The 23,854-nt window shown below is 35.7% G+C and overlaps 3 protein-coding genes across 7 annotated transcripts; 2 read left to right on the top strand and 1 right to left on the bottom strand.

Moving 5' to 3' along the window:
* Nucleotides 1-646: 646 nt before the first annotated feature.
* Nucleotides 647-9,720, top strand: LOC140776766 (uncharacterized protein At5g02240). 2 transcript variants are annotated; one of them, XM_073120615.1, is made up of 9 exons: nt 647-1,009; nt 2,159-2,271; nt 2,367-2,420; nt 2,521-2,605; nt 3,075-3,180; nt 5,002-5,088; nt 5,218-5,315; nt 8,344-8,453; nt 9,455-9,720. In XM_073120615.1, exons 1-9 carry the CDS (start codon nt 727-729, stop codon nt 9,518-9,520), a joined length of 1,002 nt encoding a protein of 333 aa, XP_072976716.1. In that variant the 5' UTR covers nt 647-726; the 3' UTR covers nt 9,521-9,720. The 2 variants fall into 2 exon arrangements, with proteins under 2 accessions (XP_072976716.1, XP_072976717.1); XM_073120616.1 differs by having other exon boundaries at nt 729-1,009; nt 2,164-2,271.
* Nucleotides 9,721-10,362: 642 nt separating this feature from the next.
* LOC140775321 (probable diphthine methyl ester synthase) lies at nt 10,363-16,281 on the top strand. 4 transcript variants are annotated; one of them, XM_073118543.1, is made up of 8 exons: nt 10,363-10,509; nt 10,765-10,974; nt 11,075-11,199; nt 11,509-11,738; nt 12,687-12,726; nt 12,935-13,026; nt 14,466-14,712; nt 15,996-16,281. In XM_073118543.1, the coding sequence occupies exons 2-7, from the start codon at nt 10,825-10,827 to the stop codon at nt 14,648-14,650; spliced, it is 822 nt and encodes a 273-aa protein (XP_072974644.1). In that variant the 5' UTR covers nt 10,363-10,509; nt 10,765-10,824; the 3' UTR covers nt 14,651-14,712; nt 15,996-16,281. The 4 variants fall into 4 exon arrangements, with proteins under 4 accessions (XP_072974644.1, XP_072974641.1, XP_072974642.1 ...); XM_073118540.1 differs by having other exon boundaries at nt 15,912-16,281; XM_073118541.1 differs by having other exon boundaries at nt 10,390-10,509; nt 10,748-10,974; nt 15,912-16,281.
* An 874-nt stretch (nt 16,282-17,155) lies between these two features.
* Nucleotides 17,156-23,854, bottom strand: LOC140776803 (acyl carrier protein 2, mitochondrial-like). Its single transcript, XM_073120661.1, has 2 exons — nt 23,573-23,854; nt 17,156-17,698 (listed from the first exon to the last, which is right to left on the bottom strand). The coding sequence occupies exons 1-2, from the start codon at nt 23,789-23,791 to the stop codon at nt 17,522-17,524; spliced, it is 396 nt and encodes a 131-aa protein (XP_072976762.1). The 5' UTR covers nt 23,792-23,854; the 3' UTR covers nt 17,156-17,521.

Here is a 23,854-nt window from a genome sequence, read left to right as displayed (position 1 = left end):
TATGTGATCTGCTTTCAACTCTAGTAATTTTTGTAGAGAAAGAAATCTCTCTAAAAAATACGAGTGAGTAATTCTAAACTTTTAAAACTGGAGGGATATGACGAGTGATTCTAAAAATTAAAAATAAGATGCAAACATCAAGAGTTCAATCTATTCTTACTTTGAAAGGGCAGTCATCTTGGCTGAAAGGATACTGCCATAATATCCATTGTGAGGTTCGGCATCGGCCATACCACCTCCACTGCTCAGCCATACCATACCCAATCTGACCTCCAATCTTAAACCCAGACCTATTGATTAAGCTTAGCCTAGCCCAGCTCAGCCAACACACTCTCTCACGAGCCGATGGGTGGTAACGGGCTAAATTATTCTAGCCCGGCTCAAACCCAACTTGGCCCGATACACTAGCGAGCAAGCTAGCAAATACAGTGTCTAGCCCGGTTGGCTCGGCCTAACCAATCCAATAATCACCTGTGTCTGTACCCTCTTATACCTTAACACCACACCCATTTAACGGAGTGTGGTGATATTTTAGCTTAATACAGCTCAATTTCTTTAAAAAAAAAAAAAGTGTGGTACACCGTACACCTCAAAATTTTATAAAAAAGAAAGCAAACAAAGTGTGGAATGTATAGTGCATTGGAACTACCAACCACCAATTCCGTCTTCTCTCTTTTATCCTGATTAGTTATCTCCTCGTTCCCTTTCTTCTCTCTCCGCATTGCCATGGCTCTCAATCTCTTCTCTCGCTCGCTTCATCACCTCCCTCTCCCCCTTGACAAAACCCAGAAGGGCTTTTCAATTCGACCATCCAACCGCAAGCCCCTTTCGAGCTCTCTGCTCCCCAAAACTGCCTCATTTCGGAGCTATGACAGCCATGGAAGACTTGTTACTCATGCAGTGCAGGAGGAGCAGTCCCAGTCTGCGAAATTGGACGAGACCCAAAAGCCCAAATCTCCTGAATCCTCCTCCAAGCTGGTTCTTGTCGTCGGAGGAACCGGCGGCGTTGGTGCGAAATTTAATCTCCTTCTGTTTTCCTTGTCTCGTTGATCATATTATCCTACAGATGTTCTTATCATGTAGAAGTAGAACTAGCAATTGTTGAATATGAACTGTTCTGCTTTAATTCAATATGCTCTTGACGATTAATTTGAATTTTGATGTATTATAATAGTTGATTTTTTAAACCAATTACTGATGAAATGTTATTCATCCTCGCACGAGTATATCTTTATTAACATTTGGTATAGGACTTTGGTTCTAGTGATGATTTAAGTAAGTAATCAGGATTGGATTGACAATTTGATAGGAGTCACTTTTCTTGTTGTTGGATTCGGTCGCTCAAACTGTTGCTTCCATTGACAGGGAAGTCTTTCCTGCCAGTTATCTGTCAATGAGTCAAAAAATAAGTGAAATAGCCGTGATATTTAGCCCTACATAAAGGTTAGATGCTAAAAAATGGGTTCACAATTTATAGGTTTAAGCTTTTGGGTGGATAGATTCCATTATGTGTACAAGTATCTAATCCTAGTTAGGTTAGGATTGTGGTGACTCCTACATCCTAAGTGTTTGGGTTTCGCTTCCCTTGTTGTTGCTGATACCTAATAATTGAAACAGGGAATATGGATGAGCTATACAGCATGACTATTTATGTTTATGGATTTTAGATATGTTTGCAGCTTAGGTTGTGCTTTCTTCTTGTGAGGTAAAGGGTGGTGGATCCACCATTTCATTTCACCAGTAGTAAACTTAAAACAGAAGGGCAAGAAGACCGATAAGGAGATAACAGTGATAGTTAATGACAGAGAGTGGCAAAATCCACACCTTAGAAATCCAAAAGTCAATGACAGCACTTAATATATTTACCAACTACAGATAAAGGTATCAGTTTATTTTATTTTTTCCCTTCATTTTGTTGTTCCATATTCACTTCATCAGGTTCTGTGATGGAAATAATTGTTGTAGTTCCCTTCCTCCTAATTGATGTTGAACTGACTTAACACATGCCATCAATGGGATAAAATAAGTTTTTTCTCTCCTAAACATCTATAGAGCGTTATTTGCTTTTTGTCAAGTTATATGCTGCATTCACCAGATGAACTTTCAGCATGCCTAATGAATTCATATTGTAATGAAAAGTGGAAACGCTTCTTTCCAGGGCAGTTGGTAGTTGCATCATTGCTAAGCAGAAACATTAAATCACGCTTGCTGCTGAGAGATCCCTTAAAAGCATCTTACCTGTTTGGTGAACAAGATGACAGCATTCTAGAGGTATGCACATATCAACCAAATTACGTCTCTGTAGTTATCCAGTTGTACCTTTTCCTTTTTAATTTTTTTCTTCCTGGTGCATTGGTTTGTGATAGATATGTGAAGGAGATACAAGGAATCCTAATGATTTGGATCCAGCTTTCTTTGAGGTTTTTCTTCTTGATTCCTATAATAGTTTCCAACCTAAATACATAAGAATTTTGTACATGATTGAGTATTAAATCAGATTATAGGGCTCTTGTTTCATAGGGAGTCACACATGTGATTTGCTGCACTGGAACTACAGCATTTCCTTCAAAGCGCTGGGATGGAGACAATACCCCTGAACGAGTAGGTAGGACTAGTGCTCTTGCCCTAGGACATCATTTTTCTTTTCTGGTTAATTTTTTGTTTCTCGGTGTATTTTACTATTATTTCGTTTATGTGGCATTCGAGAATACACTTACAAGAAAAGAAAAGGAGGGGGGAGAGAATACTGTGCCTAGAAAATGTTTTTCAGTTTCTTAGGCTTAATTATTGGAAATTTGGAAATACAGTTCCTATGCTTAATTTCTGGCAATTTTGTTAGCGAGCTATATTATGGTATACTCCTTGTAAATGCTAATGAAATTCTTCTCCTTTTCCATAAATGTCAGAAATAACTGCAAACCTTTCTTGACTTTTTATGTAGCCAGTTGATTATCTTTCAAAGAAATTTGCTCCAAGATTAATTGCAGAATATTTCAATTATTAATATTATATTTTTACTTAAGAGTTGTTTAAACAACTTTGTTTAACCTTAAAGGATGATTCTTTTTTTGAAGATTGGGAGGGCATCCGGAATCTTGTAGCAGCAATTCCTTCGACATTGAGCAGATTTATTCTTGTCTCATCTGTTGGTGTCACAAAATATAATGAATTACCATGGAGGTTTGTTTCCTATTTTTTCAGAATTCAGAGTATTGAAGAAGTTATGATATTTAAGATTCTAAATTTGAATTCTTTATGAATAATTATTTGCAGTCAAAGCAGCTTTTTATCAATGACTTTATAGTGGAGTATTGAGAATGTTTAAATAGTTCATGCTAATCAGTTTTTCCTCATAAAATATGTTTGTTGTTTCTACTGAAAGCAATATGTTTAGCTCAGAAGATATTGGTTTCGGTTGCATCTTAGTGGAAATCACTCTCAAAACTAGCAAGATTGGTTTCAGGGGTAAACAATGAGCTAGAGCTGAGTTTTGTCCAAAATGGTCTCAATGACAACTCTTTTAAGTACAGTTCATATTGGTGACTAGATTTTGCCCTAATCCAACTGTACCAACCCAATAGAACTTCTTCTGACAAGCTATTAAGCCTAATGTAATGCATTGGAAATCTAAGAGAGAATAAATGCACACAGGTTTTCGTGGGATTTGGCTTGAATATGATATCTTTCACTTTGCTCCTTTCCGTCCCTTTGGGCAAATTTCCCTTTGAGGCTAGAGTATGATTTACTATGGCACTGTAGTAGTCAAGGCAAAATTATTCAATAATGCAAAGCATCTGTTTATATCTATGTCTTACGCTCAAATCTGCTCTTCTTATCTCTGCAAGTGACAGTGACCATTTTCATCATGTCATATGAGTCTTTCTTTTCTTTTCTTTTTCTTTTTTTGTGCTAGTTTATCTATATTAGTACATATGTTGTGTTGTATACAAATATTTTGTTTTTTTAATATATTTAATAAGACCAAAACCCCATCAATACTAGAGAAATGCAGACAAAACCTATGGGAACTCGAAAAGTTTCTTTTTTTTTTTTCTCAAGAGACCGAAACCATAAATTTGAACCATGGTTTTCCTAGACTTCAATCTTTGATACCAGAAAAGGAGCGTCCGAGCATGAGGTTCCCACAATGCATGTTTTGGGGAGGTGCAAGATTATTCAGCCCCACTTCCATAACTAGAGCGACTATGTGCAGAACTTGAACTCCCCCACCGCTCGGGACACATTAAGTATGCCTAAACTACCATATGAAGTGATGGCATCAAAAAGATAAATATATGTCTTTCTAATCAAAATAGAAGCGTTGAAAAAAATTTTTAATGGATTCTTTCTAAGCAATTGGGCATGAGATGATTTCTTATTAGTAAAGAATTGCTGATTTTTCTAGATTACTAGTATGTTGTACCTTTGAGAAATAATAATATGTTGTAGTTTTTAGGACTTCTAGAACTACCAAGTAAATATATACTATTATAAGGTGTTAGAATCTAAAAGATAAAAAAAAACACTGTTCTCTTGATGCTTATGCTTTTAGAGTATTTAGTGAGCAAAAATGTGGTATCACCTTCTGAGTTCAAATCCTACTAGGCTTGCCTTATCAATTAAATATAAAAAATCTCTACCCAATTAAGTTGAGTCCCATGTTAGAAGTAAATTAAGCTTTTAGAATAGTTAGTAAATTAACATAAGGAATTGTAGCTTTTATGTACGAAACTTTCATCTTGGCATACTAAGTAACCTATCATTAATACATGTCATCAATGTAATGATTTTAATTTACTAAACTGGTACTTAATGTCCTTTTTTGGAGGATATTATGTATAGATTATGTAATTCTGTAAAGGTATGCATCACCTTTGTCCTACTATATGTGCAAAAGCATCAAGTGTATCATATGCCCATCCTCTCTAATATGCTTGTTTGCTTTTTTATTTATAGATGAAGTCTTCCTAAGAGCTTTTGACTTTGGCTTATCATTTGTAGCGTTATGAACCTCTTTGGTGTTCTTAAATTTAAGAAGATGGGGGAGGATTTTGTTCGCAACTCAGGCACTCCCTTCACCATTATAAGGTGCACTATACTTTATCTCAACATAAATCTTGCTTCCGTATCTACTCAAAATAGGTGTTTCTAATTGACAGTGCCAAACTACCCTCAAATTTGTCTTTCTTAGTTAAGATGGTTATCTCTGTTTGTCAGGCCGGGAAGATTGACTGATGGACCCTACACTTCATATGATCTCAATACACTACTTAAAGCAACTGCTGGAGAACGAAGAGCAGTTGTCATAAGTCAAGGTATTGTTTTGATTGTTCTTCCCAGATGGAGATCTCAAACATATTAAGAATTTTGTTTCTTTTAATTACAAGTATGTACAAATTCATCCAGTTTTCTGCATGTTCTGTTATTTGTCTGTCATATGAATATCTTGTAAACTTGTGCTACATGAAAAACTCTTACCATCCTTCATTCATCTAGAATTTTATTCACATCTTCCAGAAATTTTCATGGTGAGAAAGCACTATAAAACTTTTTGAACATATTGTAGCTTTGACATACATAGGATCAATGTTGGTAATCGCCATTTTTATGTGACTTCTTAAATTTTAAATTTTCACCATCTATATGAAAACGCTAACTGTGGTCGAGATGGATGTTATGTGGTAGATCCTTTAGGAGGATAATTCCCACTTAACGCATTTTGGATCTTCCTGTGCATGCGTGCTAAAAGATCCTACAGCTTATCCATCTGACCTGTCCCTCTTTCCCTGTAATGAAGAATATTTCATCAATACTAGGAAAGGGAAAATAAGAAATAAAAAAAGATTGACATGATATTAGAGATAGGTTAAGTCTACATTGATCACTGCTGACATGTCCATAGAAGCAAAGACATAGATGCTAATTTAAACAGAACAAATTACAAAAGCATCAGGTTTATATGAGACAAACCTTTTATAAACTCAAACTTTTCTATATTACTTGGCATCGAAGGCCATTGAAATCGAGAAAATGGTTCTTATGATAAATAGATACGCAGTAATGTTATTCGAAGAAGGATATGATCTTATATTAAGCACAACATAGACTATTGAGAACATGGATGAGTGAAGTACTTCGTTGAATGCTTTTGGTTCGGTCCGCATAAAAAGGGCTCCTTCGAGCTTTGCTTCTGATATGGAAGGCATCTGTGGGTTCTTGCTATAAATGAGTATAGCATGAACTGTTTTGAACTGCTAAATATAAGATATTGCTTTTGCCAAGTTCTAAGACAGATTTTGAAGTTGATCCAGTTGTTTTTGGTTGCCTATTGTCACGACCCAAAATAGGAATCATGACCGGCCATGCATCTCAATATGCTTGAGATGCACGAAGCCTTATTAATACTCTCTAATATATAAATAAAATGAGAACATGCTTTATTAAATTTTATAAATAATTGTAATAAAAATAAAATTAAATAAAACACAATGTTAATGTTTTTGAGTCTCTAAACTAAATAAATAAAACATCTAATCTAAAGCATAAAATCAAAGGAGCGGAAAGGTAAATAGGTGAATCCTAAGTGGAGGTGGAGTCCGGGTACATCTCGCTCAGTCTCCCCGCTGACTATTACCTGAAATAAATAAACAAATACAAAAACAATAGAACCCATAAGCCAACAACTATAGCTCAGTGAGTGGAATCCACTCGAAAACTAAATAAATTTTAATTCATATTAAAGCTGAATAAATTAAACTAAAAGCAACAATATCCATCACAATATGCAATAGGCATGCTCTCTAAATAATAACAATGATAACAATAGAGAGATGTCACATCTTGTACCTTGCATGTTTTCAACACATTAACATCTTTTTGATATTTATACTGTCATATGTCTCAATGGGTCTAAACCCTGTGGATCCACATCAATTAGAAGTCACTTCGAGATGACGCTCGGGACTTTTCTTTATAGCTGATCCGGTTAGGGTCATCAGAGGGTATCACCCTGTGATCAACACACTCTGTCTTTTCCTCTAACCGTTGAGAGAAGTTAGAGTCACTTAGGAAATTTTCTCATTTTTCCTAGGGACTGTTCCCTAACCCCGTCAGAATCACTTAAGAAAGTCACCGCAGTGATCTAGTTTAGGACTTTCTCCTGGACTTCCAGATAGACTTGAGTCACCACGGAAAATCGTAAACGATTTATACCGGGACTGTTCTCTAAGTCATATCAATACTAGTCTCATTTTTCTTTTCACAAATTTCAATATTAGCACAAAGTATGGTGATGCACTGAATATAATAATTAAATGCACATAGAAAATAAAACAATTAAATTTTCGCACGTACGGATGAAATAAATAGACTTGCACACAGAAATTGCAACAATTTAATTTTTACACATGAGGGTGAAATAAATAATTTTCACACAGAAAATTTATATGGTCTGATAAAAATACGAAATACAATAAAATAAACACGTGAGTGAACCCACTCACCTGAGTCTAGGCAAGACAACCGAAACCTCAAATCTCTAGCTCACGTACTAGAATTTCACCACCGGGAATGAGTGTGGTGGTTCCAATTTCCTCCGGCGACGCTCCGGCTGGCCGATTCCACGGCGACGACTCCGACGGTGAGGAAGAAGCGAAAGAAGGGAGGAAGGAAAGAGAAGAGGGCTAATTTATAGATTAGAAGAGGATTAAATCTAATCCGATTTGGATTAGATGAAATCCCCCCTTATCAGCCTTGACGCGTGCTGGAGAGGGAGAGGGGAGGGGCACCCTCCTCTCTCAACCCCCATATTTTTATTTATTTATTTATTATTATTCTGGTTCAGACACCAATTGTATACTCCGCAGCAATAGTTTTTCTCATCTACGCTCAGTTGCACCTAGTGTGAGTTTGCTTCTTACAAAATATGGCGATTTCCCTGTTATGCTAACAGTGATGTATGAGAACTAGCAAAACAGTCTAGTATAGTGATCCTACAGACTAAATCCTAGCATGATGCAACATTACCGCTCAAGTACTTTCCAAAATTGGCATGCTTTTAATGGAATCAATGTTCATTTATGGTATCCTGCAGTTCTAACTTGTAGTCAGTAGTAATGTCTACTTCTTATCCAAAACTAAGTAAATAAAGAGGTAGATACCTATATATTCATATTCTTAGACAAACCAGGTCTGTTTTTCTATCATTTCCACGACACACTTGTAAAGTTTTCATGTGATAATTATCATGGCTGGATGCTATTATGCTAATTTTGCTTCTATTTAATTTATATATATATATATATATATATTTGTTCTAATAGTTACACTTTCTTGTCCTATTAGGAGACAAACTTATGGGAGAGGTAAGCAGACTAGTGGTGGCAGAAGCCTGCATACAAGCTCTGGATATAGAAGAGACTCAAGGACAAATATATGAAATCAATTCTGTTAAGGTAGTTTTCTTACACTTGATTAATGTCTTTATGAAGCTTTATGAAGCTTTTTTCTTTCAAGTTAAAAAATATGGGCATTCTCTTTTGACCCTCAGAAGAAAGCAAATAATTCAAAGTGCATGATAATCAAAAGGGAAAATTATATTTAGAACCACATATTCAGGCTACCTGCTTTGTTCCCTAATTTTTTTCCTTTTTATTCACCCAAAAACACCCTGGGTTAATTTAGTGGAATCAAATAGAGAAATATGCCTTGAGATTCAAAGTGGAATATTGTAATTCCCTAAAATATTCTCCTTATCAGGGCTTCAGAATTAGTTATGGTGAATTTAAATTTAGAAATTTATGTAATGTTCATGAATGTTCCTGTTACCCAAGGTGAGTGGCTCCATGAGGAAGGATGAAAATGTATTTTGCAAAAAATAGTTAAACTCAAAACCTACACTGCTAAAATATACTGTGTTTGGTTCGAGGCAAAGCTTCGAACTTAATTAGCTGATCGACCCTATTTCTTAGTCTTAATTTAGATATTTTAAACGAGACTAAGAAAATATAGTGTTTGGTTATGAACTACGTTAAAACATAATTATTACTCATGATATGATTGTAAAAAAAAAGTGAAAAAGGAGGAAAATAAATAATGTATAAAATTAATGGACCAAAATATCCTTTGACTTTAATGATAAAAGTGATGGATTTAAATTATGTCAAGAATAAAATTGAAATCAATTCGAATTTATACTAAAAATTTTATTGTATTTAATAGGAGTGAACTTGGTTAAAAATAAATAAAAATATATTTAATTACTGAACTTAGCTAGAAGTTACCCTCCGAACTTAAAGCAAGCAACGGCTAATATTTCTAGTAACTGAATGCATTCATATTTTTTTTGACTGTGATGGTTAGTTAAGATTAACATTTTGATACCCACTGTAGATGAAATAACTTGAACAGTTTGACCTCTCTGTATAACTGAGACAACTGAAATGGACTACTGCAGGGAGAAGGACCTGGAAGTGACCCTGAGAAATGGAGGGAACTTTTCCAAGCTGCTCAAACAAATTAGTTGGGCAATGCGCAGCTTATCAGGAAGAGTACTAAAAATATTCCATGATCTTAATCTTGTCCATAGCAAGGTCATCATCCTCTCTGTAAAAAATTTAATGCCGTAAAATTCTTTGTAAATCCATCATTTGGGATGTAACATTTGTATCTAAATTATACTGATCATCTCCAAGGTTCATTTATAATTTGCATTCTTATTCATTTTTGGCAGATATTATTGTGAGCAGGGAAATTGAATCAACCTCATCAAAAGCCATAGTTTGACTCATGTATCAACAGTTACTTCCTCTTTAGAAGTGAACATGAAGTCTAGTGCTGGATTATTAATAGTTCGATGTTAGATTATTACTCAATTAGAGTCAGCAATTGCCTCTCCTCATCCTTCTATCGCTCAGTGGTTATTAGCGATTTATTAATAATAGTGGCTTAGTTAAAATCCTTATGTTACTGTGGGATAGTAAACACATTAAAATTTAATATAAAATTTTAATGTAGTTTGGTCAAATACTCAAATATCGAGTACGGATTCAGATCCAAATTGAAGCCCAATACTCCTGACAATCCTATAAATCTTTCGACAACTGGTCAACGGACAACCCAACCCTGTAGGCTTTCTCCGACCCAACTCGATTCTACGTCTAGATCTGTCCGAAATCCGAATTCAGAGCCGGGGACAAACATTTTGAGAAATTTTCCAGATTCGGATTTGGATTTGGGTACCGTTAAATATAAATCGGTCGGATCTGGATTCAGATTATCTGATATCTATTTACCCGCAAATACAACTAATTCTAATTAGCCAACCCTATCCTATCCTACCCGACCCGACCCACTAGCCCAATTTAACCCTAACTCATATATAACCAACCACCCCTCCATCCGACTCTCATTTCCCCACCTCCATCGCACGCTGCCTCCGTTGCCCGTCGCCGCCTCCCTCTCGCTCATACCTACTTCAAGGAGATTCACTCCGTCGATTTCCGAAGAAAGGTGAGATTTTTCTGCACCTTGGTTTGCTAATACCTTAGTTGGGTCTTTCGGTTTGGTGGTTAATTTGCGAGAACTACATTTAACTTGTAGTAAATGTGATTAGAAAGCTCAGTTCTTTATTATTTCTTAATAAGCAAGCTCAAAGTTTGGTAATTGGTGCGGGTGCAATGACGAATTACTTGTTCTATTCTGTTTTTTTTCTTTCCTGGTTACTATGCGTTCTTGGTTTTCAAATCAGATAACCATATAATGTAGGGATTCAAGCTACTCGTCCACTTTGTCCCTGTCAGGCCAACTCCAAACACTTCACCTACAATGCTCTACATCGTTGGTTTAGGCCTAGGAGATGAGAGAGACATCACTCTCCGAGGGCTTGATGCCGTTCGAAGCTGCCACAAAGTGTATGTCGAGGCTTACACTTCTCTCCTCTCCTTTGGCCTTGCCTCCGATGGCCTCTCCAAGTTGGTACGTACAACTTCAATGGGTTTCTCTTCTTTCTCGCTTTTCCCCATTAGATGTTCGTCGAAATGCTTACATGGGGATGGATACCGATTAATTGAACCAGGAGAAGCTTTACGGGAAAGAGATTGAGGTGGCAGATCGAGAAATGGTGGAGGAGCGAGCTGATGTCATGTTGCAAGAAGCTCTCGAATCTGATGTGGCTTTCCTGGTTGTTGGGGATCCTTTTGGGTATGGATGCTTCTTTTATGTGGTAATATGAATTATAGATGCAAAGTATAGCAAATTTTTCTTGATGATATTGTTTTGATTTTGCCTTTTTGGTAATTCAATCTAAATTAAATAGTCAATTGGGGAAAAGGCATTTTCTTTTCTACATCATCTTTGCCTGCCTATTTTGAGACCCAATCTGACCTTCTTAGCTAGCCAGAGAAATTATTATCTTGCCTAGTATAAGGTAGTGTTTGTTTCATCATCTTACTATCCATGATTTCATCATCTTTTTGGTGTTTTTAATTGACTGCCTAACATTTGATGCAGTGCAACAACACATACCGATTTGGTTGTCCGTGCAAAGAAATTGGGGCTGGAAGTCAAGGTGATACACAATGCATCAGTTATGAATGCAATTGGAGTTTGTGGATTGCAACTCTACCGTTATGGTGAGACAGTTTCTATACCTTTCTTTACCGAGACTTGGAGACCAGACAGTTTTTATGAGAAGATTCAAAATAATCGACAACTTGGTCTGCACACTCTTTGCTTACTAGGTGTGTAAAGCTTTCCTTATTTTTAAATTATACTCAGAAGCCTTTAATATGTGAAGCATGAAGTCATAGTAATTTGAGAAAATGAGCACAATTAGTCATGTAGTGGCTTGGTTTCTTTGAATGTGATATTGCATGTTGATTTTGGTTCTAGTATGAGTTGTTGATGAACAGAACTCTGGAAAGTACTTAACTTGGTCAAGGAACTTCTATGCTTTATATACTGTCAATGTAACCCGAGCTAAGGTTGAGGACTGATCCATCAACTTGTTATGCAAGATAGGAGTAGAAGCTGCAAAGAAGAGAACTCTGATTTACCGCTGATGTAAATATTAATCTGATACGTAATTTATGAGAAAGCAGTAGAATATAGAAAAAGCACACTTGAAATTTCATCATTCTTTGTGGAAAAGAACTTTGTCAATATATTTTTAGCCTTCAAAAGATATTTCTCTAGAATTTTCTTTGAGTTGCTCACTTCAGCTATATTTGATGATTAATGGAGATGCTAAAGTTCTTTATTCTCTTATTAAATTAAATTTATGAACATTGGTTCATCAAGTAAATCACTCAGTTTGATGGTTAGGGTTTGTTGGTGTCTGGATCAAGGAACCAACCTCTTGCCTAACAGGGGTAAGACTGATATCATTTTCCTTTCCAAGACTTTGCTTTGATAGGAGCCTCATGAACTAGGATGCGCTTATCAATTATCTAAAACAGAAACTAAAATGTTTATGTACTCAAGAAATGGTGCACATCTATGTGAAAAACTAGCCATCAACTTTTTCCTTTTTTAAACCTAGCTGTAAGATCTGAGCAGTGCTGAATGTCAGAAATGGGTTCAAATTCTCACGATGCTTATCTTGTCATGTCGAGGTCTGCTTGTGCTGAAGTTACACACATCAAGATTTTACATGATGATCTTATGTCTTATTCTTTTTTAAATTGCAGATATACGGGTAAAGGAACCGTCATTTGAATCGTTGTGCAGGTAACCCTCAAATCCTCAAGGTTTAGTTTAGAGTTTCCTTGGCTGTGTGGAACTACACTTTTGGAATAGGTTTTCTTCTAATCTTTAAATGTGTCATAAAGTACTACATGTGCATGCCCGTCCATGAAACATTATGCAGTTAGATATATGTTTGTGTTGTTGAAGTACAACTGTCCTCTCAATACCAATTTGGTTCTTGTATTTACAGAGGAAAGAAAGTTTATGAACCACCAAAATTCATGACAATAAACACTGCTATAAACCAGCTCTTGGAAGTGCAGGAAATGCATGGAGAATCAGGTACTTTTTTTTACTTGACTCAACCATATAAAGCCTATGAGCTTATTACCATAAATTGCATTTACTTTGGAGCACAGCTTCTATAGAAACCTTTCTGGTTTCGGCCATTGTTTCAGATCACATTATCCGGTATCAACTGATACTTCAAAGCATGAGTCCACAGTATTTGTATTAAGTTAAACCCACAAAATTATAGAAATAATTCATCTTTGTTTCAACTATCATATCTCTTAAATGGTTACAATAAAACTGATCATTCAATTTCAAAATTATCTGAGAGCATGAAATAAAGCATGATTCCACGAGTGTATATATTTATAGGTAAGAGTAGCTTCATCTGTTGCTAGCTTACATATACACATTGTATCACATGGAAGTTGGATGTACAACATTGTCCAAGATAGAAACCAGCACCTTTAAGTAGAGAAAAATTTCAGTTTGGAAAAAGAATCTGAAACAATTAGGGAAAAAACTTAAAATAGGTACTGGGCCAGCTCAGTTGTGCTCCATCAACTGAATTGATAGCACAACAAATTAACCATTTGAATTAACCTTCAATGTGATACAACAAAGATAAAGTGTAAAAATATACTGTCGCAATGCATGGGGTTCATGCAAAGATGAAGTGTCATTTGCTAATTATGTGAGTTACATGGATCCCTTTTTACAGTTTAGATCTAGAGTATTTCCATGAGAAACGGCATTATAACCAATGAAATGCTCTGGGATATTGAAGACAATTAGGCGAGCATAGATCAGATATTAATTATCTTAATAAAGCAACAAGAAACTTGATTTGTACCATGAAAATCAAGAGGATTTGTAATGTAGCTTCATGATACATGCATCTATGTCATGAGTGACTAATATTGGTTGATTTTCAAGGTTAAGATGACAAAAGCATATTTAAAATTATTAATTCTTTTTAATTTTGAAGTTTCTCAAAGTATGAAAAAAGATGCTCATCTGTTTCATTAGTTATGTTTAGAGACTTTGAAGATGTAACTTGATCTATGACACCAGAACTTGCAAGTCTTGCATATAGAAGGGGAAGGAATTATTGTAGTTGTCCCATAATGCACTGATGTCTAATCGTTGTGAATAAAAAATTACAACACATATCTCAAGGAAAGTTGCTTATGTCTATAAATGCAAGTCCAACGTAGTACATCATGGTAATTTCTGGTATTGGTAATTGTAATTGGGGATTTCCCCCTTCTCTCAAAATTTACTTTGTTCAATCTATAGCTTGTAATGAAAGAAATTATTCTGCTGGCCTGCTTACCACAACCTAAGACCATTTGGATGTTGCACTTAATGTTTTCTCTTGCTTCATCGAAGACTTTATAGCAATTACTATGTTCTTACTAAGTTTTGTTCAAGAAATGAAAGAAAATATAGTAGAATACTTATGTTTCTTCTTTTTGGTTGTCTACCAGTGTACAATGCAGATTCATTATGTGTAGGAATAGCTCGCCTTGGAAGTCAAGATCAGATGCTTGTTGCTGGTTCAATGAAGAAATTGCTCGATGTTGATTTTGGTGCACCTCTTCATTGCCTCATTATAGTAGGAGAACTTCATCCTGTGGAAGAAGAGATGATGCAATTTTACTTAATTAAGTAATCAAGTGGAAAAGACTAATCTCTAGCACTGGTGCTGATTAACAGCTGCCTTGCAAAATTAAGGTCCGTTTTTTTTAATAATAACTTTTGACAGATGCCATGTTTCCTATGTTTTTACATTTTCTTTATTCCTGCAAGTCATTTATTTCTTTAAAAATTATGGACATTGGCCTTTTGTTTTATCTGTTAAGCTTTTCATGGCAGTTATTCAGCGCCAGAGAGAGCTCCACATGCACCATTATGTTGTTTCTCTTGACAACCTTTGCTAATGAGAACTTTTTGCATGAGAAAATGATCTGTATGTATTATTATAGCATCAAAAATTGAAGCATGACTAGGAAATACATTTGCTCTATAATGATAGATCATATAAGTAACAACAACAGCTACAACAATAGCAGTTCAGGAAGATCCTTACATCACAATCAGTTAGCTCCACAGTGAGGTCCTTGTGCATGCGACATTCAAGAGATTTTTTTTTTCCATGGCATGCTGCATGCAACTAGTCTTTGGTGCTTGTTCTTGCCTTTTGCACTTTCAGCTATTGATTAGAATTCCTGCTTATGCCCATGTTATAAGTAGTATTCATGGGGCATTTCCAAACCATCTCAAGTGATTTTAGCTCATTCATTTCCTGCTACCTTAACTTTCTAGATTCAACCTTTTGTTGTTTATAGTGACATTAGTTGTCCATCTTAGCAGCTTCATCTTTGTTATGAACCTATCTTTTAGCTACCCTTTATCTTTAGATAATCACTGATCTCATAGTTGGTCTTAATTTCTCTAAGATGGTCTTAAGTGATTATGTAGCAGTTTTCTACCTCGAACTATTATGCTATGACCAAATGGCCCAGCAACCTATTACTACCACCGAGCTTTTAATCTTTTAGTTTATGATTGTAGATTTATTTTAGTGCAAAATTCTCTACAAAATCAGGTCCTATTATGGTATTTTTTTTTCCATTCCTGTACTCTCAAACACCTATTCAGAGTGAAATTACTCCATACTAGTCTCTAGTGTACTATGAGCTCTTTGTTGGGCATTGTTAAAACTCGTAAATTTGTTTCTGAGTAGTGTAGTGTAGTCTGTTCTTTGACCAACAGTATCAGCAGAAACTTTATGTGCAAGCAAATGATTAGTGTAGAATATGTCAGTGTTTTGATTCAAGAACTCATTAACAATTTGACATGCAAATCAAACATTTCCTTTTTCTTCCACTACTGAGACATATTAACGTCCTGCTTTTTTTTCTTATTTGCAGCCATCATTGGAAGAAATGTTCTTTTGTTGTAAGATGATCTATATCCTCCAAACTGAAATGTTATCTGTATCCCCCTATTTACAGAAGAGGTGAAGGAAAGAAAAACGTATCCTTGTTTGGGTGTGAGAAGAAGGGTGATGTGGAATTCTTTTTCCGTGGATCAAAAATTGGTTCAACACCACACAGTGTCCAGTTATTTATTCATGTAGAATTAGGGACTTGATTGCTCCCTCTTTCACACTAAAGAGGGTGATTTGGAATTTTACTTTGTTGAAATTGATACCAGATTAACAGGTAGCTATGTATTTATGTACAACTCAGTGACATGATTTGCAAAATTTAAATCTTCACACCTCGTGATGTTTCAGCATAGTTAAATTGTTGAGTGTATAATCTCTGTAGCTGCAGTTTACATTTGTGCTCTCAAAATACATTCACATGAATTTGAACATATTATTTTTCTAATCTTCTGTAGAAAGTTGAATATAGCTCTTCTTTATTTTAATGAAACTGAATGAGGAGGGGGGATCCTATTGGATCTACTTCGTTCGACCTTTTAGATTGTGCAGCTAAACCTTGGCCTTAAGCTCATAACCTCTTAGTATGGCGGTTGCAGGCCGCAGCTAGGCAATTCTACATGTTTAAATATCTGCACTCTTCTCTTGGAGTTGTTAAGTATGGTCCATCGATTCCTACTGGGGATGATGATTACTCCACCGTTCTTGGTAATTCGTGGATTTTCTTTGACTTTCCTGAATGTTTGTTTACATTAATTTTTGAGACAACGCATATTGTATGAGAATTTCTGATTTTGAATCTCAACAGCACAAATAAACTTAGTGACTTTTCTCAAAAAACCCAAAAAAAGAACAAAAAAATAAAATAAAAAAGAGAAAGAAAATGGGACCGATATGCACTTAGGAATAAAATAAAAGGTGAAGTCTAAGAAAAAAATATGCAAGCTATGTGCATATCCACTGGAACATTGAACCAATAAAAAGTTAGAATTTTCACTTTTCATTCAGGTAGCTTAATATATGTTGCTCATAAATCCTGTTTATATCAATCGTAAGTGGAGCCTGCTTAGGCAAATTCCAGCCTAGTCTCGAGTCGGGGCTTAATATACCAGTTAGAGAGGCCCAGGTAGTGGCCAACCATTGGAGGTCCATTCATCTGTCTCTGCAGTGCTGCATCAACCTGATAGTATCACAGGAACACGAAACTTGGGAATGAAGATATGATCATAGTTGACTCAAATTTCAATCGCGGACGACCTTCTTGCATGAATATTGATACAACAAATCGTACATACAAGGCCAACTTCATACAGATCTCTCACAGCAACTAGAACAAAAGCAAACTGGAGAGCTTACTGAAGAGAGCTGTTCAATATTTATGACACGAGAACAAGGGAAGACCAAAATGATTTCAGATTTATTTCCACAGCATCGCCAGAACCAAAGAAACAAAAATATATCTGAAAGATGAACAAATTTTTCTTAGGAATATACTTTTTGGGCTCTAACTGAGCTTTTAGGAAATAACAGCAGCCTAAAGAAGGTCAAAAGAGTAAGAGAGAAAGCAACAAATTCACGAACAAGTCCGTTCTCTCATTTTGCTTGTGGATGTGAAGCAATGAAATCGACAGCAACCTTGATGGTGTCAATCTTGTCAGCCTCGTTGTCAGGTATCTCAAACCCAAATTCCTCTTCCAGGGCCATAAGAACCTCCACAGTGTCCAAGCTGTCAAGGCCAAGGTCCTTCTGGAAATGAGAATCTGGTGTCACCTGCACAAGACCAGTCCAAAAGACACTTCCTATCAGATTTGAGCAAGCAGCGTTCTGACATACATTGCCATTTAGATTAATTTATCTGCCACCAACTTCTCAACATTATGCAACAGTCTACCAGAAAGGCAGGAATTTCAACTTTCAGAAATGATTATGTCCAATATTTAACTTATATAAGAATTTTATGAATCCTACACATTTGTGCAACTAAAGTTGAAAAGAAAAATTACCATTGGGTGCAAAATTACATGGAATCTAAAGGTTTGTGCAATTAAATGTGAAACACAGATCTAATAGAGAATGATGGTAGGGTCTAGAGACCTAAGAATCAGTTGGTATTGATGCATGCGGTAGGCTATAGTAAATTGCTTACATCCTACAGTATATCAGGATGCCCTTGCCTATTTCTACAAATGATGATGAACTAATTTTGCCAAGAGGCTTGCAGGAATTGCTTCTTATTAGAATAAATGGAAGACAATAGACAAGAATCTGAGAAAAGAAAGGCAATGATGCAACAACTGGAGACTTGATCTGAGGATTGGTCTTCAAGCCTAGATTGTGATACAATTTTATTTTTCGACAACCGCTGGATATGACATATCACTGATCAAAGTACTGAAAATGAGTTGCTTGGCAAAGACATATGGCCCATAAATTAGCAAACTGAAGATTTCTAATAATATTGTGGAACAAGTGGATAGGATGAAACTAATAAGTTCGAACTACAATATGAATATCTTGGCCAGCTTAAATTGAATATTAATTGATCAAAGAACACCAAACATTTGGTTTCAACTGAAAATTGATGGATTGAGGAGCACGAGAGATGAGGACAGGTATATGACCTTTTCTATAGATAACCAATGAAGTAAGGTGGTGTATTATTCAAGTGTATCTATGTAGAGGGCTCAAAGCTGCAGAAAATAGCTAGTATCTCTACTAGCATATGCTGCTAACAGGGGAACATAAGCCAAATTGGGAACATTTGAGGAAACTAAGAAAAATAACTTATATTTCTCTTAACACAGTCAAGCAGGCAAAACTAAAATTAGTCCTCATATATGTGTGCCAGGTTCTCTGTAAATAAGAACAAGTCATCGTTAATCCAAACTCTGGAGAAAAATACAAAGTGATATATATTTTTTTCACAAATCATTATGGCACACTTGGAGCAATGTAGGTAACAATGAGTACCAAATGGAATTTGTGGAGTTTGCCCTTAGAGACCTGAAAGAAAAGCACACCAAAGGACAAAAGAATGTCAACAGTGAGATGATTTCAACTTTTAGCTCCCAGCAATCTTTGTACAAGATTTACTTCTCTTCACTAACACATGATTCTGTTACTCCTCGTCATGTACAAACCTACTGAATTTCATAAGTTAATCCATAGCACAAGAAGCACCATTCAGAAAGGTCAATGATATCTCTTATCTGATGATGACTGTTCTGAGAAGCGGTCAAATGCAACTGCCTCATAGTACAGGATTTGCTTCTCTATTCACCAAAACATGATTTGGATACTCAATGTAATGCGTCAATCTACTTAATCATAGAAATTAATCCATAGCAAAGGAAGTACCATTTCAGAATGCTTAGTTACACCCCTTATCTGAGGAGCACTCTTCTAAAAAGCAGACAATGTGAATGCCTCTGCAATTACTTATGCAATTTTAATACAATAATACTTATAATTTATACTTCCCCTCTTAGGGATAGCCACCTTAGGCTCTAATATGAATAACTAAAGTTTTGTTATTTAACTTCTTTAATAATACCTATTATTAGTTTATTACAGATACGCAATGTGTCCTTGAATAGAGAAAAGAGCCTATCTTCCACATTCCTATTCAAGATCTTTCATTTCTTGGTTTCCAACTTTGCTTTACATATATTTAAAAATTTAAGGACTATTAAAAAGTCAACTTTTATAACACTGCTAAAGGTAATCAAGCAAAAGTATCACTTTTGCATGCTATGGTGGGTATCATTCTCGAGTTATAAGACATTAACCTTTAATGTAAGTTATATGTATGTATGCAAAAAAAAAAAAAAAAAAAAAAAAAAACCTCAATGTGCATGACTACACAACAAATTCCAAAATACATGATTTCCTAGAATCTCATAAAACTAGGAAAGATAAACAATGCCAATGAAGAAAGAGACTAATTGCTCTGACCCGATAGGTGAAAAATCCACTTAGTTTCTGTTCTCTAGATCTGCTTGCTATGCAACCACCAGAAGAATGCAGGAAGACTTTTCTCAACTAATTTGAGTCTTAAATTCAGCATATAAAATGTAGAAGCTCCAAAATATTTGTTTGCTAGAATCCTTATAAGAAGTTAAGAAGTTGCCTGCTATCTTTTTAAAAGGGAAAAAGTAACCTCTGAACAACCAGTTGACCCAAATGTGGCCTCACTCAATTAAAAAAAAAAAAGACTATAATACCAACCCAGCATCACTCCCAATTCTTGACTAGACCACCTCTCTCTATAGAGTTTTTTTACATGTATTTAAGTAAATCCTCCAAGATAGTTATGACCACATATTACATGGAATCTCCTGTGATTCTCCAACAACATCTAAGTTAGAATTTAAAACCAACTCAGAGAACTTACTTATCAAGAAATTCCAAAAGAACTTCAAATTGATCGTTCATTTTTGTAGGAAGATAGGCCTCTAAGGTAACTTATTTGTATAGTGCCATGTCTATATGACATCACCGGGTATCTTATGCTGCTCAAGCATGCACTCACAAGAGATGTCACTGTCTTACAGAGTTTTCACTTCTGAACAGCCATGTAAGCTTACTTAAATCAATCATCATAAAATAATTGACATGGCATTATACTATTATCCATAAAAGATATTATTTAACCTATTAGGCTTTTAGGTCTTCCATTTCCTAGTGAATCTGTTTTATCTACTGTCTAGATAAAGGACATTAAGAGTCAAAAAGAGAATAACAAGGGTTCACAATATCCTACTAGTGGTAATTCCTTCAATTACGGTTTGTCATGCCGATCAGCACCTAGCATGTGTCACACAATGAGTGCAACCTGAAATCTATTAAGGCAAGTAAAATTGGTCTCTTTGGCAGCAATAGCAATACTTTCCCAATAAAAAGTAAAAGTTGGAGAAGAAGAAAAAGATATGAGAAATATAGGAGATCTATAAGGGATATAAAATATTCTTCTTCAAAACATATCAAAAGGTAAAATTTTATTTCATTCTCTTGACACTTTAATACATATATTCAAACCAAAAATATGTATAAAATTCTAAAATATATATTAGAGGTATATTAGTGGCACACTCGCATATTGGGGTGCCCTGTAGTGATCGACATGTGTCATGTCATGCTGTGCCAATAGAGTATCGGCATGGCACATGCCACTAGCTTGACTACATCACAATCTTTGCCTTCAATGTCCCAAACCAAGGTGACATCTAAAATATTCATGTATGAGTTGGCATAAACAACAGAGTAAACAATTCAAAATAATGGCATGATAGGCCTATATAAGAAGGGACAATAAGTTCTCAATCAATTTATTTTGTCTGAAACAAGCTAGATTTATGCCAACACTAGTTTCTTATTGCACTTGCATTTTTTTTAATATATTAAGATTCCTTAGCCCCTAGATAATCAAGTGTTGGATCATTAATCCTTCTTTGTGCATGTCGCTATCATGATCTCTAATAGTTAATTGAAGGAAATTCTATTCTAATAAAGAAAAAACAACGTAATTTTAGAAGGTATGCAAGAAGTGTATCAATTTGTAGGGGTAAATTAAGACATGACATGAACATATTGTTCCCAAAAGAGAAAAAGACAAGCACATTATGATCTTGGTAATCACTTCCTAAGAACACAAACCCCTTAAATTGAAGGTGGAAGGCTGAATTTAAAAGAGGCTTGATAATAAAAACACCCCATGAATTATAGAGCGGTATCACTTACTACTTTTCTTTGTGTGTGTTACAAAACACAACCCAGCTGTTATGACGTTGTTGACGAAATTTGACCAATTACCCTTTTACCCTTGTAATAAAGGTCACTAAGGCACCAGTAGAGGAGTTTAGTAACCCTATACCCTTGGAAGGGAAGGTTTTTCCTTCCATCAAAGGGATAAATCGCATGGCAACCCTGTTGCCCTCTGCTCTTCTTTGATCTTGGTTAAGCTTTCTTCCAATTTTGATTTCCCTTTCTCATTTAATGATATCATCCCACATTTCACTTTGAAAGGGAAGGAAGATCAAAATCAAAGTGTTTCTATTGGAAAGGTTAAACTAACTACAAAATATCAATATAATAAAGCTAGAAGGTAGAGAGGGAGGAGACAAATTGGGACCCCATGGTAAGAATTCTGATATAGGAACTTGAGAAAGATAATAAAGCTAAAAGTTTGGGGAGAGGTGTCAAACTTACTTTGGCTTGTTGCACTAGAGAATGTGGAGAGAGAGAGAGGACACTAGATAAGGTGGAGAGGAATGAGCAGAGGGAAGAAAGACGGGTTTCCTTTTAATTCAGAAAAAGGTGCTTCGGCATATGACATGCTTAAAAAGAGGATCCTATAACCTTCTATATCCAAAATTTAAAAGTCCGAACAGATTACGTATAGGAGAAATTGGTGGGCATTGAATTATTGATAGTTCTGATCTACCTCCTATTAGGTCATCTCATGGAAGTTTCTCAAAATTTGTCAAGAAATTTGGGGTCCATAGGCCATATACAAGAATCTTAATGAGGGCAATGCCACATATATCTTCCCTATTAAGATCTCATAAATGGCTGGAGCCTCTGTAATGAGGCAATCCTTTTCTGCACATGAAATTCACAAAGTCTGAATAAGAATTAGGCCAGCCTTAAATAAGTAAATTGGTTATTATGGAGTGGTATTTATGTAGGTATATCTTATCATAGGTCACCTCCTACAAATCCCTCTAAACTCTGGGATAAAGTTTCATGCCAAATCAGGGAAAAATGAATTCCTCAAACATTTACCTAAAACTAAAGAAACTCAATAAAAATCATATGCAATGCGTATGATTGAAATTCTATTACACTTGACAGAAAATATGGAGCAAAACAGTCTTAAATTTCCTCATCTTTCTTTCATTTATCATATTCAAATTTAAAATGCAGCTTAGGAATTCAAATTTACAAAGGAACATAACAGCATGTATATTCATTGATCAAGTCTTGTAACCATTCACTGACATATACAAACAGCCTTCTAGTTCATAGTCCTTGAAAAAATTTAATGATCCAAGTGCACAGAAAATTCAAGCAAATGAAGGAGATAATGACTAATAAGGTCGCAAAGGAGAGAAGAAGAATAAATCTATGGTACTAAGTGGGCTTCAGTCCTTTTTCATACTTTGAAGAGTCTATAACCGAATATATAGAAAGGATTCACCATCATCATAAATCCTAACATCTGGCATCACCTCTTATAAAATGGTCACTCCATCCTTATCCTACCTTCAAACAAACGCCTCTACTATTACAGTCCCAAAACAAGTTCAGCAATGAGCAAAGATTAACTTAAATCATTATAATTTCAACAGTTAAAATACTCAATATGCAAGTACCAATATTGTGTGGTACATATGCAAGTACTAATTTGAGAGGTTTAACGCAAATAAGAGACCACAGATAGTATAAACAACTACTAACTAAAAAGCATCCCTCCATAGACGGCATTCATGGAATCAAACATCTCACATGCATAAAACTGAAATGATCCAGTAACCGAAATCTACCTATTATTCAACCAGCACGGGATAAAAACGAAAATTACGAATTAGAAACTAAGGGAAAAAATAGATCCCGATGTAAGTGAAGCGATCTGTTGTATAATACCTTGGCGGGTTCGACCTTGTGGAAATTCTTCACGACGGTGATGATGCGATCTCTGACCTCGTCCTTGTCGAGGAACGTCCCCTTTACCTCCTCCGAGAATCCCCGCTGGAAGAGGAGGAGCTTCCCGCCGGAGAACAGAGCCGGCGCAGACGCCGGAGATCCGACCGGGATGCGGATGTGCTTGAGGAGAGCGCTTCTCGCCGCCGCCGCGAAAGCCATTCGATAAAATTCCGCAGAGAACACTCGAAGGTTCGAAGAAGTGGGGAAGGAGAGAGGGGCGAG

The sequence above is a fragment of the Typha angustifolia genome, chromosome 14, assembly GCF_048772165.1.
Source record: "Typha angustifolia cultivar Huaian chromosome 14, ASM4877216v1, whole genome shotgun sequence".
Lineage (NCBI taxonomy): Eukaryota > Viridiplantae > Streptophyta > Magnoliopsida > Poales > Typhaceae > Typha > Typha angustifolia.
This window is presented reverse-complemented; position numbering and strand designations above follow the sequence as displayed.

Bases quoted from the DNA above. Each gene is read 5' to 3' on its own strand.
- LOC140776766 (XM_073120615.1), top strand. From the start codon at position 727: ATGGCTCTCAATCTCTTCTCTCGCTCGCTTCATCACCTCCCTCTCCCC. The intron at 2,421-2,520 runs GTTTTTCTTCTT...CTTGTTTCATAG, and splicing joins TGGATCCAGCTTTCTTTGAG to GGAGTCACACATGTGATTTG. The intron at 2,606-3,074 runs GTAGGACTAGTG...CTTTTTTTGAAG, and splicing joins CAATACCCCTGAACGAGTAG to ATTGGGAGGGCATCCGGAAT.
- LOC140775321 (XM_073118543.1), top strand. From the start codon at position 10,825: ATGCTCTACATCGTTGGTTTAGGCCTAGGAGATGAGAGAGACATCACT. The intron at 10,975-11,074 runs GTACGTACAACT...TAATTGAACCAG, and splicing joins CCGATGGCCTCTCCAAGTTG to GAGAAGCTTTACGGGAAAGA. The intron at 11,739-12,686 runs GTGTGTAAAGCT...TTTAAATTGCAG, and splicing joins GCACACTCTTTGCTTACTAG to ATATACGGGTAAAGGAACCG.
- LOC140776803 (XM_073120661.1), bottom strand. From the start codon at position 23,791: ATGGCTTTCGCGGCGGCGGCGAGAAGCGCTCTCCTCAAGCACATCCGC. The intron at 17,699-23,572 runs GTATTATACAAC...GGTCTTGTGCAG, and splicing joins ACAAGGTCGAACCCGCCAAG to GTGACACCAGATTCTCATTT.